This window comes from Artemia franciscana, chromosome 17, assembly GCF_032884065.1.
Source record: "Artemia franciscana chromosome 17, ASM3288406v1, whole genome shotgun sequence".
Classification (NCBI taxonomy): Eukaryota; Metazoa; Arthropoda; class Branchiopoda; order Anostraca; family Artemiidae; genus Artemia; species Artemia franciscana.
Window position 1 is genome coordinate 595524 of NC_088879.1, and position 15806 is coordinate 611329.

The window sequence follows — 15806 nt, forward strand, 5'->3', positions numbered from 1 at the left end:
TATCTTGGCACTTGAACTCCTAAAAACAAAAACAATTAAATAAAAAATTTATGCTCCTAGCTGTCAGATTCTAACGAAAGTTCAAAATTTTAGAACCATTAACTTCTATTTATAATAAATAGTAGTTGCATCCCCTAGCCTATATATTGGATTTTCTATATCTCAGTCAATATTGTGACATAATGGTGTGTTTCGGATTGCGACATGTTCAATATTACAACTTGTTGTATAATCATAAGTCTGTTTTGTGTAAATCACACATATGTTTATTAGTTGAATTTCCGGAAAAAAAACACAAAGTTCTATTCCGACGAATCAAAACACGTTAGATGCAAGTTGCCCTCCAGACAGGGTCAATTTTAATGGATGAAGATTATTGTCAAACTGGGATCTTACGGTTGTACCTTCATCTCTGAAACATTATAAGATTAATCATTTTTCGATATTATTATTAATATACTATTTTATTAGATATTATTTTTAAATGTATTAGCTATATTATTTATTATTATAGATATATGCTGACATTTTTGTTATTAAAATCTGCAGATTTTATTATACTTATATTTGTGTATACTTAATCTAATTTTGGCCTTTTTAGTTTTTACATCTGAAATTTTATCCCCTCCCCCCAAGTAAAGCGTGTATCAAACAGAAACAGAAATTATTATTGGGAGGAGAAGAACCAAAGAATTGATTCAAGAAGAATCAAAGAATATTAAGCCCCCCCCCCGCATAACTTACCGTTACCTCTCTTGTACTTGTATTTAAATTTATTGGCTTCTAACTGTTACAAAGGTGTTGTTTGAATGCTTTTTGGTAAATAGTCACTTGTTCCACTCTCCGTAAGGGAACACTATAACTTTCTTAAGCCACTTTAAGACATTCTAAAATGCTTATTTATGTTGTTCCTAAAAGCTCATTGCTTTAATTTCCCACCCCCCTCTCTAATGGAAGAATGCATAGCAAAATTATGTATGCTCAAAGAATTTTCAATTGTGCGACTCTTTTCGTAGTGGTGGGTATTTTAGAATGTTTTAAAGCAGTTTTCTGAGTTTTATAATGTTTTTTTATGGAGAAAAAAATTTTGACTGAAAGTAAGGAGCAACATTAAACCTAAAAACGAACAGAAATCACTACGTATATGAGGAGGGTTGGAACTCCTCAAAATCTCGCTCTTTAGGCTAAAGTCTTTTAGTACTTTTAAAAAAGCTTCTGATTATTCTAATTAAAAGGACAGAGTTTCGGGATTCGTTCTTAAGGAATTGGGACAGAATTCGAACTTCAGCGTAAAGAGTGAGGTGTTGAGGAGGAGCAACCCCCGTTATATGTGCAATGATTTCTCTTCGTTTTCATATTACTCATTACTTGAGGTTGAAAAAACTTGTTTTTTTATTTAATTTCTTATCGTTTTTTAAGTAATATCAGGAAATCTGGCTACACCTCCACGGATAAATCCATCCTCCCCACGGATTTATTCTCTAGACCATGGATTCTCAAAGTTATTAAGACACTGTGCCCCTTTCTATCCACAAAATATTTTAGGCTTCTAAGTTACCAGTATTAAGTAAATTATATCTAAAATGTAAATAAAAATTGCCAGTTCTACAGTTTAAGGATTGTCTTATAGTTTTTTAGGCCGGCTGCCTACCCTCTAAAAATTTTGCTTACCCTCAAGGGGCACATGTACCACAGTTTGAGAACCACTGCTCTAGACAATTCAATACTGGTGAAGATTTACCCCCGACCCATAACATCTCCACGCCTAAAATTGAGTCGGCCATGAGGAAGCAAAACATAAGAATTTCGTACAGGAATGCTGGCAAATTCCCCTAGTGTGAAACTTCTTCTGAAAATTCACCCTTGGAAAACTTCTTCCCCACGGAAAATTATTCCCGTGGAAAATCCCACGAGCATAAAATTCACCCCAACCCCGAGAAATCTATGCATACTTCCTAGTAACAAATACTATACATAAACAGTGGGTAGATTTTCTAACTTAAAAAGCCTTTCCACACGGGCTGTGGGGGGGAGGGTCATGATATCTTGAAAACCGTATATTAAAATTCTGATTTGACCATTTTGAGAAAAATGAGCATGGGAGGGGGGCTCTAATTTCTTTGGGCACTTAAAAAAGACACTAGAACTTTTAATTTCCGTTTGAATGAGCCCTCATGATATTCTAGGACCACCGGGTTGATAAGATCACCCCTGGGAAAAACAAACAAAAAAACCAACAAATTAATTCTCATGTGTGATCTTTCTTCTGGCAAAAAATACAACATTTCTCATTTTTCAGATAAGAGCTTGAAACCTCTACAGTAGGGTTTTCGGATAGGCTGAATCTGATGGTGTGATTTTCATTAAGATTCTATGACCTTTAGGGGGATTTCCCCCATTTTTCGAAAATCAGGCAAATTTTCTCTGGGTCGTAACTTTTGATGGGTAAGACTAAACTTAATGAAGCTTACATATTTGAAATCAGCATAAAAATCCAAATTTTTTTACATATCTATTGGTATAAGAACTTCATTTTTTAGAACTTTGGCTACAAGTGAACCAAATCGCTCCTTACATATAGTTCGTTACCAGGAACTGTTTGATTCAAACCACTAAACAGTTACCCGCTTTTTAGTCAAAACTTATTTTAAGTAGGCACCAATCCCAAAATACGAGTAGTCCGAGGAGGGTGGCACTTGAAATTCTGAAGTTAGCTCCCATTCTCTCTTAAGAGGTATGGGAGGTCTCTAAAAACCTCTACTCTGAATAAGCGATATTACTTCATGGATAAAGATCAATCTTGGAAAATATCTTTCGAAGTGTTTGCTTCATAAAATGTTGATTAGTCACACTCTAAGGTGGAGAGCCTCTTTAAAATATAGTACTTTTTGTGTAGCAAAACGATTAATTTTTAAGCACAGATTTTTTTTATTTCGTTCTAAAACGTTTTTATTCTATAAGTTTGTCCTAAGTAAAATACAATAGACACCTTTTCCAGAAGTTTAATATTGCCCATGTAACACCCTGGCTTTGTTAAGCTACCCAATTTATGAAACCTCTTTCTAGATAGTTTCAAAATACTATACACTTGTTCATATAGAAGTGAGATCGCTGTACTCCCCCTAGAAAGAATATAGCTCATATGTGAATAGTCATGTAAGGATGAGTTAATCACAATGTTTTTCCCCCAAGGCCGTATCTGGGGAGGAGAATTATGGGGTTTGACTCCCCCCCCAATTTTTGTCCATCTCATAAAAACGCAACAAAATGCATATAAACAAATTTTGATGCGTTTTTTGAAGTTTCCTTTTGTAAAATCCTTCGAAAGCAATCCCCTCCTCTGCGAAACAATTTTTGGGATACTTCCTTGTTTTTCTAACTTAAATTTTGGTCTGTTATTTTCCTATTTTCTTAAGTTCTTGTTTTTTCGTGTTTTATATTTTGCATTTCCCTCAATTGAAGGCTAATCCACACATGCTAAATTTTTGTCAACTTAAGTCACATGTCTTAGTTTATATAAAACTTAGTCACAAATAAAAGTCACACTTAGTCACAATAAAACTTAGTCACATGCTAAGTTTTTTGTCAACCTGCTGACGCGCACTAATTTCAGTGCAGTATTGCACATTGCTTTAGTTTAAATTTAGTTTCATAATGTAATGTTTAGTTTAAAAGAGTTAGTAATCCAATTTTTAACAATCATTTGCACAATAAATACTGTTATGGCAATTTCAATTCTAGATCAACTTATTTACAGCCAAATTTCTAAGTTCTTTACGGTCAAACCTAGCAGGAATTTGAATCGAAAAGTCAACTGAGGCAAAAATGACTGTAAAAACTAAAAGAAAAGAAAAGAAAAATACTATAAAAAAAGAAATATTAAAAAAAAGTTTAAGCTTTAGACTTGATTGTCTCGGAAACTACCTATCCCCCAGTAGCACCATTTTTTGTCCTGAACTGAAAACGTAAGGTTCCAACTCTCCAAAGACAGGCCATGATATACCTTAACTACCTGTTACCATGACTGCCAACGATTATCTTTAGATTTTTCTTTTTTTTGATTATTTTCATTGATCGCTCTTTTTCTTCTTTTTTTTACCAATCGATGAATCGGATATCATCTTCTGACAGGAAAATAAATATACTATTTAGATATGTAGAAGCTGCGAGCTAATTGGTCGGAAGCTTTATCAGGAAAAGGTCTGATAATATATCATGTCCAAATATACTGTCTTTACCTTAGCCTCTGTCCGGGCTAATAGCCAGCATATGACAGTCTTTTGTTTTGGGAAAAGTCAGAACAGCTAGGGGAATTGTCAGTATACTATTATAAAAATGCTGTATTAATGATGAAGGATTAGATAAGAAACTTGGCCCTGGATGTTATGATTTTGTGGTGATTGGTTATGTTTGGATTAAAGTTGAATCAAACCGTAGTTTCGTGATGCTACAATAATACTTCACATGCCAGATTTGCCAAACTATGAAAACAGCTCTGAAAAATTTTCTTGCGAGATCTAGTTTACTTCACTGGCACATATGAAAAAAATGGAGCGTGGAGACTCACAGAATTTGAAAAAGGGGGGCAACCATATTCAACAAGTGTGACAGTCTTATGCCCGTCGTTTCAGCTTTGTATTCCAAATAACAAAAAGCAGTTCACTTTTTTTAATATGATCTACAGTTTCACCTGAGCCTGGCCTCGAAAGCTTTAAACTCGATTACCTTGGAAACCACTTATTCCCCAGTGGGACGATTTTCGCCCTCATTGACAATATAAGCTTCCAACTCCCCTAAGACAGAGTATAGTACACCTTTAATAGCTGTTGGCACCGTGGTAGTGCCTTTAGTACCGTGAATGCCAATGATTATCCATATATCTGTAAACAGGTAGATCTCTTCACCCGCCCAGGTCGTAAGTGTTTAATTTCAGTTCCAAAATATACTATTCTGCAATAATGTTTAATGTCTAGGTTTCGTCAAAATTAAAAAAAAAATGTGCCTATTGTGACAAGAAGAATGCCTAAGTGGACCCTAAACAAGTGAGGATATTTTACATTTGTAATTTTCTCATTTTAATCCTCAAGCTTGCGATTTCGGCCAAAGCGAAATGTATATCTCTCATCTTCGATATAGATTATAAATGTCCCCTTTCCTCAATGCAAATTTGAGACAACTCTCTACAACTCTGTCTGAAGTTTGGCCTGGGCATGAAACTGCAAAGGCTGTCTGCTCCCTCCTATCCCAAATCAAGCAAGGGCATGTTTGTCCTGATGATAATGATTTTCTAAGTCACTGTTACAAGATGAAACAAATAAACTGATACATGATGGCTAAAGGTGGTCTTGTCGTGTACATATCTTGTAATTTGCTGTAATGTGTACAAGGTGATTTATCTAGAAATTGTGAAGGCATTTTTGGGTCATAATTTTTTTAAATTAGACTGATTTCTACAGTATTGGTTTATTTATTGGTAAAGTTAATTGTTTTTCTAATTAGACTGTTCTGTATTTTGTCTGTATTTTGGATGAAATACTTCATATAACTTGAAACATCCGTGCAAGGTAACCATAATGCGCAATTTAATATATTTGATGAACTGAAAGTCTTCAATTTAAGTCAGTTTTCCTTTAACCATGCTCTCTGTGGGAACTCTACCAACCACATCCATCCCCATACATGTAACTAAGGTTACAGCGTCTTTGATTGATAGTATCTTCTCTATAGTTAGCTTTGAACAGAACTGAATTTTAGTTACTTATAATTCCGAGCATTTTCTAGTATACTCTATATTTAGTTTTAAGCATAAGAATAGCAACGGGAATCAAGTTTTTTTTATCCCTATTCTGCTATATTCGGCGAGAAAGAGTTATCTTTTCTTGAATCTAAATTGGCAGAGCAGTCGTGGAGCATTTTTGACAGTTAAATTGAATTTTCTTGTTTATTTGAATATTTTTATGGGACCATAAAAGGAGCTATTTTTAATGTTTGTAAGGCACTATTCTTGATGCTTTTAAGGCGCCTTTTAATCATGCGTCTAAAAGAGTTATTTGCTTGAAAGCATGGATGATATCGGGGCTTCTCAAAAGCTGGAGAAGAAAAGCTGGAGGAAGGCTTATAAGTAGCACCTTCATCGGGTGCTATTCATCTATTTCGATTTAAGGTATACCAAAACATATCATCAGTCCTGGCCGAGTTGATTGGTGCGCTGGATTCAGGATCCTTTGTCTGAAAGGACGCGGGTTCAAATCCGAATGTACCCAAGTGTTCAGTTTGGGATGGGGGTCAGTGGCGTGACTCTGTAAGCTTAGCCAGAGTCGACCCAGATCTAAATGGGTACTTGGATAAATCTGGGGGAGGTAAACAGGAAGGGTATGTGAAAGCACAGGATGGTTGGTCCCCAACCCCCCATTGCACTTCCTGGCTGAAGGGCTAAGAACGGAGATCAGCACCGCCAGTAGGGACTGTAAAGTCTAGTGCCGTATCCTTTTTTTTCTTTTTAGAACATATATAGTTCCTTGTGCAGGAATGCCACGTCTCTATTATCTTAAATTTTTTTTTCTGTGTGTGGCAATGATATTAGCAAAGCTTGGAAGGTAATAAATTATCTACTTAAAAAAGATTTTTGGCCTGGTTCTGTACATATGAATCTTGTCATTGATGACAAACCCGTGGATGACAAGCATATTTTCTGATATCAAAACAGATATCAACTAAAAATTATGGTTTTAAACGAAATTTTAATAAAAATAAAACTACAATTAAAAGAAACTAAAATGTATTTCTAATATTTTCAGTAACAGTTTTTGAATGATGAAAATACAGTAAACTTCTTAGGCAAAGCTATTCTAACATCTAATTAAATATTTGATTGTTTCAATGAAAGGACTATCAATTTTCTCTCCTATCTTCAGCTATAAAAGTGTCTTGTTCCTTTGTTCTTTGCTCTTTACATAGGAACTGGAGCATTCGTATTTCCCAGTATTAAAAACAGAATGAAACAAAATTCAAGTTCTGATTTCAGAATGTATGGATTTTTAATAATACAATTTTGCAAAATTAAAACTTCAGAAACTTCTTAGCCGAAATTTTTCTAGCATACAACAATATTTCTATGAAAATTCCATTTGCCTCCAATTTTTTTTTCCGCTTCCATCTTTAGGATATAATGTTCTGCTCCTTTTTTTTGGTTTTTTTAATATATATTCATGCATTAGAATTAGAAATTCGTGTTTTGACGAATTAGAAATTCGTGTTTTGACATCAGAATATGTGCCATTATTTTCAGTTCGAATTTTCTTGGAAATATATAAAATATCACAGAAATATATGGAAGGGATAAATTTGAAACATAGTAAATTGTGTTACATTACATGTTCAAGCATGAAAATCAACTTTATTTGGAAACCAACATATTTTTATTGTGAAAGAGTGAATATGCCGTTGATGCATAGAAGTATACAAGACAAGCAAAGTTTATAACACAGACCAGGCTTATACAAATATTAAATAAAAAAACAAGTTTTTTTTTAATGAAAGTAAGGAGCAATATTAAAACTTAAAACGAACAGAAATTACTCCGTATATGAAACGGGCTTTTCCTCCTCAACGCCGCGCTCTTTACGCTGAAGTTTGAATCTTTCTCTTAACTCTATTTTGAAAACAGTAAGAAACTTTAGCGTAAAGAGCGGGGCGTTGAGGAGGAAAAGCGTTATGACTTTCACTGGGTGTTTCTTCTATTTTCTAAAATGAGGCAAATTTTATCTGGCTCGTAACTTTTGATGGGTATAACTGATCTTGATGAAACTTATATGTTCAAAATCAGCATTAAAACGCGATTCTTTCATATAACTATTGGTATCAAAATTCCATTTTTAGAGTTTCGGTTACTATTGAGCCGGGTCGCTCTTTGCTACAGTTCGTTACCACGAAAATGCTGTAGACAAAGTTTTAAGGGAAGAACAATGCGGTTTTAGAAAAGGCAGTGGATGTGTCGACCATGTTTTCACTCTTAGGTTAATAATTGAGAAGTCCCTTCGATGTCAAACACCTTTGGTCCTTAGTTTTATCGATTATGAGCAAGCTTTCGATTCTGTTGATAGAACAGCGTTAACAAAGGTCTTATCGTTATATGGTATACCAGAAAAATACATTAAAGTGATTTGCGCTATGTACGAGAATAATACTGCTGCGGTTAAGGTAGGAAATGAGGTTAGTAACTGGTTTTGTATTATATCAGGAGTTAAGCAGGGTTGTGTTCTATCCCCCTTTATATGGATCATTTTGATGGACTTCGTCTTAAGGAGCACAGGAAAGGCAATTGGAGACCCTGGAATCAAATGGGGAGGAAGAACGCTCCTGGACTTAGATTATGCTGATGATTTAAGCATATTAGATGAAAGTGTGAGCAAAACTTTTTAGAGGTGTTACGAGTTCAGGGTGCTAAAATAGGCTTGAAAATTAATGTTAAGAAGACTAAGTCACTAAGGCTAGGAATAAGTGAAGATGAACAGGTGACATTAGGTAACGAAAAGATTGATCAGGTTGGGAGCTTCATTTACCTTGGTAGTATTATTAGTAAAGATGGTGGGAGCAGTGAAGATTTTAAAAGTGGAATAGCTAAAGCTCAGGGTGTTTTTTCACAGTTAAAAAAAGTTTGGAAGAATAGAAAGATAAGTCTAAAAACCAAGATTAGAATATTGGAAGCTGCAGTGATGACAGTGGCCAAATATGGCTCTGAAGCATGGGCACTCCGAAAAGCAGATGAAAATTTACTAGATTTTTTCCAGAGAAATTGCCTATGGATTGTTCTGGGTACCCGGCTGACTGACGTATTTCAAACAGTAGGTTGTACGAAAAATATGGTTCAATCCCGCTTTCTGGGGCTATAATAAAAGAAAGGTTGAGATGGCTAGGCCACGTTCTACGGATGGAGGATGACAGATTACCGAAGATTGTCCTTTTTAACCAACCGTCTGGGGCTACACGGAAAGCAGGTTGTCCTTGTCTGGGTTGGGAGGATGTCATAAATAAAGATTTAAAGGAAATGGGAACTTCCTGGGAGGTCGTAAAGAGGGAGGCTTAAATAGATTAGGTTGGAGGAGGAGCGTGCGTAGCTGTGTTGGCCTCAGGTAGCTTGGTGCTGCAGTGAGTTATTAGTAGTAGTAGCAGTAGTTACCAAGAACTGTTTGATAAATAGAAGACACTGTAAAAAACGACGGCCATATTTTGAACTTTTTTCAGGCAGGCTTTTGAACATTCAAAATGTCTTTTGATAGGCTTTGCGACAGTTTCTATAGTGGATTTACTGGCAACCCTGTCTACCGCTGCGTATTTTTCTAAAACTGTTACGTCATTTTTAGTTCCTACACGTTTTTGGGAGATTTTGACAGCCGTGCTATTGCTATCAAAGCGGCCTTCATCGTTTTCAGTGGCCTTCATAACTTCTTCATTAGACTGCATCTTTTCAACAGTAAATCTCTCATCTTGCTTTTATTTGAACTTAATTTCTCCTCGTCTTGCATATTTTTCGAAAACAAAGAAAAGAAAAAACTAAAAAACTAAGAAACTAATAAAAAAGAAAAAAACTAAACAAGAAATTTTTTTTAACTAAAATTAAAAAACAAAGGATTGCAAGAATTCAAAAACCTTAAAAAAGAAAACCAAAACTTTGAAGCTTTGTAGATATCATTGTTAGAAATTGGACTTGCTTTAACAACCAGATATCTTCGAAAAAACTGCAATAGAACACAAGGGACAATGCGAATCCATATATAGAAGCCTGCCGCTTGCCGTGCTGGGCTCCGGTGGCGAAGCCGCCGGGGCCCAGCTATTTATACTCTCTGCGGTTAGAACACAAGCGATGAGAATCTATATATAGGAGCTTTCCGCTTGCCATGCTGGGGCTCGTTGGGACCCAGCTAATATGTATATATATATATATATATATATATATATATATATATATATATATATATATATATATATATATATATATATTATATATATTGTCGTTTCATATGGTCTTATTTCGCATTCATTTCCTTGATTTTCATCTAGGTAATATGAAAAACTTTGAATAATTGTTTAGTTTTAATATAGACTGTGAACTTAAACACATGAGAGCCAGAACTAAGGTAGGATAAGCTTGTTTTGGTGTTACTTGGTTGTTCTACATTTGCTTGTTTTTTTATAGGCATATGTTTTGGGGGTGATACCTAACACGAGGATACCATGGTGATATGGCCATATCCCACACGGAGATATGGTAGGCACGCCACTTGCCTGGGTAGAGGATTTAAAGTGCCGAAACCCTATAGGCAAGTGCGTATTCTCTTGATGAGCCCTTGTGTTGGGTTGTTGCCTCTGAATTATTTGTCTTTGCTGTTTTTATTGTTTGATAAATGACGACTTATACTTATTGATGAAACGACTGCCTGTCCATGGATCATTCTTTATGGTTGATTGTGTATGGCTATGCTGTTTGACCTATGTGATTGTATGGATGAGTAGGGTTAAGGCCTCATTCAAGTGCTGATCTATATTAATCACTAATGTAGGAAAACAGTCTTCCTTTTCTCCTTCTGTCTTCCTTTTTTTTCTTTTTTTTTAATGTGTTTGTGCTGTTGCATTGGTGATTTCTCTTTTCATTATATATATATAAATAAATAAATAAATATATGTATATATATATATATATATATATATATATATATATATATATATATATATATATATATATATATATATAGTATATATATATATATTTATATATGTATATATATATATATATATATATATATATATATATATATATATATATATATATATATATATATATATATATATATATATATATATATGTATATATATATATATATATATATATATATATATATATATATATATATACATATATATATATGTATATATATATATATATATATATATATATATATATAATTATTTTGGAACCATGAGAATAAATATGTGTTTAAAAAAAACAAGAAATGTAACGCCCTATTAACAAGTAGAGCAAGTATAGAGATTAACAATGCCTAGAGGACAAATGAAGAACCTGGACCATCATACGTGACAAGAAGACCAATCCGATCGGACCAGATCTCACCAATTCGAGCAGCTAAGGTATGGGTATATGATAAAAGAAAGTAAAGGACAAAGAAATATACAGTCAGAATACCTGCATCAGCGAAAATTACAACGAGTCAAAACAAAAGTGAAGAACAAATAAATATGTGGTTACAATACATCCGAAAGCAAGGAGGAGGACGAATTAGAAATAAAAGTGAAGAACAAAGAAATATACAGCCAAAAGATGTGTCATAGCGAAAATAAAGAAATATGCGGTTAGAAGATGAGTGGCAGCGAGAATTACATGCAACAGCGAGAAAGTGAGTATGACTGGCCACAAAAACGATCTAAATTGATCAGAACTTTGAGGAAGAATTCATATTTTTCCCAGGGTGGTTGTAATAAACCTCTGGTAACTCTTTCTGGTAAGTTGTTCCAATGCTGAACAACTCGGTTGCTGAAAGTCCATCGGCCCATGTCCTTGTAAAAACGTTCCATACTCACTTTGTACTGATGTCCTCGGAGATGATTTTTATTGAACTGCACAATTCTCTGGGCTGGTACGTTATCATAGGCTCCATTGCAGAGCTTGTACATTTCAATAAGATCACCACGATGGAATCTATATGCGAGGGTTGGGATTTCAAGCTTTCTAAGCCGCTCTTCGTAGGGAAGGAAGCGTAACCTGGGAGAGAATTTAGTTATCCTCCTCTGAACATTTTCGAGAGCATCTATGTCCTTGTTGTAGTATGGTCTTGTAGAACAATGTCCATACTCAAGAATCGGGCGGACAAGGGACTTATAGAGCGTAGCAAGCATTTTGTCGTCCTCGCACGAGAAGTTAATGTGTTTGTGCTGTTGCATTGGTGATTTCTCTTTTCGTTTTATATATATATATATATATATATATATATATATATATATATATATATATATATATATATATATATATATAAAATTAATTTTAATTATTTTAAATTATTTCTGAATTATTTTTGTAAACCATGAGAATAAGTACTTGTTAAAAAAAACAAGGAATGTAATGTCATAATACCAAGTGTATGTGGACCAAAGGTATGAACCCCTTATTTGTGATAGTAAGGCCTTAGCTTCTCACTAATTCGAAAAGAAAGTTTAGGTGTCAAAATAAGTAGAAGTTTTCGTTTCAAATATCTTAGTTATAACCTTTTTTTTGGCCAGTATCTACAATTTTTAGTTGTTTTTTTATATATGAGTAAAGGTATTGTAGCTTCGTCGATGGCTTACTAAATTGGCTATTACATCCATAGAAGCTAGATAGGGAAATGGTGTTTTCTCAACAGAAATATCCTAGAGTAGATAAGGTTGTTAGTTGGAATGGTGCATGAGTCAGATTTCTGAATAAAATAACCATAAAGTCAATGAAACGCAGAGTTTGGTCTCAGAATACAGACTCTGAAAAAAACAAACAAAAGAGCGAAGCAGACTTTTGTCTAAAAGTAGCCTGTCTCCAAAATCAGTTGCTAACTGAAGTATATTGGGAACATAGCTTATCCTTTGACTTAGAAAGAAATGGCTAGTGCCAGAAAAATGTTGTTTTTACTCATGTCATTAGTGGAGGGATCTGTAGTTTGGAAATGTCTGAGCTTGACAAATGGCATCAATTTTTGGAGGTGGAATAAAGAAGTAGACAAAATGAAGTATAGATACAGTGATGGATGTGACAGCAAAAACACCCTAGTATAGCAAGAAGAGAGCAGAGACAATATTAAATGACAGAGCAAACAGATGAAAATCTATCTAATCAATAAGTGGTCCTAGACTGTTCCCGTGAAGATATGTTCCTACTGCTTATTTGAGAGGATTATGCATACTGCATTTAATTCCCATGAACCAGGGTCTAGGGAAATTTGGTTTAAACCGATAAGTCTGTGAATAACATTCCGAGATAACTATCAGCTACAAAAAATAAATCTATAATCACAGCAGTAAAACATTATCACAGCACAATATAATCACAAACATTATCACAGTAAAACAATATAATCACAGCACAAACAGTAGCAAACATTTGACATTATAAAACTCGAATATAATGTATAAACTAAGTCAGAGTATGTATACTTGCAGTAAGAAACAACCCCACCTATTATCACACCAGGCATTCTCCCGATCTCATTGAGACACTTTAAGAATGTATGAAAAGTAGCCCATTCAAAGAGCTCAGATAGTTGGCTCAATAGTTAATAAAGGGTTATTATAACCCTTGGATGCCCGCAACTCTTTTCTCTACTCAAATAACAAGAAGTTCCCTCTCGATGTCAAGAACAATTTTGCTGGCCTCAAAAGTGTGCAAAACAGTTCATAAATGAATTAAGCCTTAAATAAATTAAACAATTTAAATCAAAATAAATAAAAAAATTATCTAACATATGCACAATTATTGTGGTAACAATTATAATTGATTTATTGTGATTAATTATAATTGATTAATAATTGTCAAATCACCATTAATCAATAAATAAATTCCAAAATGAACAAAAATTACGGTAGATACCTAGTTAAATTTCAAACGAGCAAAAATTAAAAGGGGTAGTGCTGACAACCCCCATGTCTTCTCAAAACCGGAACATAATTTGCATTTTACTAAAAAAAAAAATAATTGTGTATTGTCAGTTTAATATACATATTCGGATTTTTAATCCTTATAGTCTAAATATTTCTTTACTTATTAAAGTCAAAAAGTGAAAACATTTAAAATGTATTTTGTTTTCAGTAAAATACAAATTATGTTCTGGTCTTGAGAAGGCATGGGGTTTTCCGGGGGGAGGTATTTTCCGGGGGGAACTTCGACCACCAAAAACTGAACAAAGATTCTCCTCGGGAGATATAAAAAAACCTTATCTTGTTTTAGAAAAGACCTTGAAGCATCCCTTCCAGGATTCTCGGACATGTTGAATTTGACGAGATATTCTTACGAAGAAAGGGACTTGTTTTGGGGGGGGTGTTTCCGATTTTTTCAAAAATTTGCAACTGCTTATTGACGGGCGGTTTTTAAACTTTATAATTTATTTTCAGGTGACGAGGTTCTAGACTGGAATGGGAGGTCGTTGCAGAATAAAACATTTGAGGAAGTATATGATATCCTAGCTGAGACTCGGCATGAACCACAAGTTGAGCTTGTTGTCTCTAGAATGTTAAGTGATATTGGTCGTCAAAGTGGACCTATGAAATACGTTAGACCAAATAATATTAGTAGAGGTATTTATGCTTATCAGTTACCGAGCGTTAATATGAATTTTAATACTGAAGTAATTAATATTGACAAAGAGATAATGGTTCGAAAATTTGATCAGGCTAATAAAAACAGAGAAATAAGAGATATATTAACAGACATTCTTGATCTAATTAGTGCTAATGCGATAATATCTTTTGCTTTTTTATCTCGAGTTTGGAGTTTTTGATCTGCTAAATTGTTTCCATTTTTGATATTACTGGACGGAAATATAGTATTGATCCCAAACATAAGTTCTTAGTTGCGCAGCATTAAAAAATTTTACAGTTTAAATCGAATTTTGTTTGCAGAAATATGTAAAACAGCTGAAAATTGATAATCAAAGCCAAAGATCAAATTTCAGTTAAGATTAAAGACAAATAGCAATTAAGAAAGAAATCATATATGAGAAAGGAAAAAAGAGTACTAGATTTTAAAACTACGAGGAAGCACAAACAAAGAAGAAGAAATACAAAAATCCCGTATTAACAACTAACTGAAACAAAGGGAAGTGACAGTGCATATATGCTGTCAGGTCCGGATCAAATAGGTGAGTGGCCCGATTGGATTTTTTGCGAAGCCCTCTCTATATATTAAATATTTAAATAAAGCATACTACTACTGCCACTACTACTACTACAACTAATAACTCATTGCAGCACCAAGCCGCCTGAGGCCAACACAGCTACGCACACTCCTCCTCCAGCCTAATCTATTCAAGGCCTCCTCTTTACAACCTCCCAGGAAGTTCCCATTTCCTTTAAATTTTATTTATGACATCCTCCCAACCCAGACAAGGACGACCTGCTTTCCGTGTAGCCCCAGACGGTTGGCCAAAAATGACAATCCTCGGCAATCTTTCATCCTTCATCCGCAGAACATGGCCTAGCCATCTCAACCTTTCTTTCATTATAGCCCTAGAAAGCGGGATTGAACCGCATTTTTCATAAAACCTACTGGTTGAACTACGGTCAGTGAGCCGGGTACAATCCGTAGGCCCAAAACAATCCGTAAGCAAGTTCTCTGGAAAACATCTAGTAAATTTTCATCTGCTTTTCGGAGCGCCCATGCTTCAGAGCCATATTTGACCCCTGTCATCACTATAGCTTCCTATATTCTAATCTTGGTTTGCAGACTTATCTTCCTATTCTTTCAAACTTTTTTTCAACTGCGAAAAAACACCCTGAGCCTTAGCTGTTCTACTTTTAACATCTTCACTGCTCCCACCATCTTTACTAATAATACTACCAAGATAAGTGAAGCTCCCAACCTGATCAATCTTTTCGTTACCTAATGTCACCTGTTCATCTTCACTTATTCCTAGCCTTAGTGGCTTAGTCTTCTTAACATTAATTTTCAAGCCTATTTTAGCACCCTGAACTCGCAAAAGCTCTAAAAATTCATTCATTTTACTTGCACTTTCATCTAATATGCTTAAATCATCAGCATAATCTAAGTCCAC

At 34.4% G+C, this 15806-nt stretch overlaps 1 protein-coding gene across 4 annotated transcripts in view; it reads left to right on the forward strand.

Annotated features, from left to right (window-relative positions):
* LOC136037653 (regulating synaptic membrane exocytosis protein 1-like) overlaps positions 1–15806 on the forward strand; it is a 371730-nt gene that overhangs the window by 157570 nt on the left and 198354 nt on the right. For all 4 annotated transcript variants that reach the window (XR_010620002.1, XM_065720373.1, XM_065720374.1 and 1 more), the window contains exon 8: positions 14149–14331. Coding sequence is in view for 3 of the 4 variants with exons in the window: in XM_065720373.1 (XP_065576445.1) it covers positions 14149–14331 (183 nt within the window). In the remaining variant the exon portion in view is untranslated. The remainder of the gene's footprint in view (positions 1–14148; positions 14332–15806) is intronic.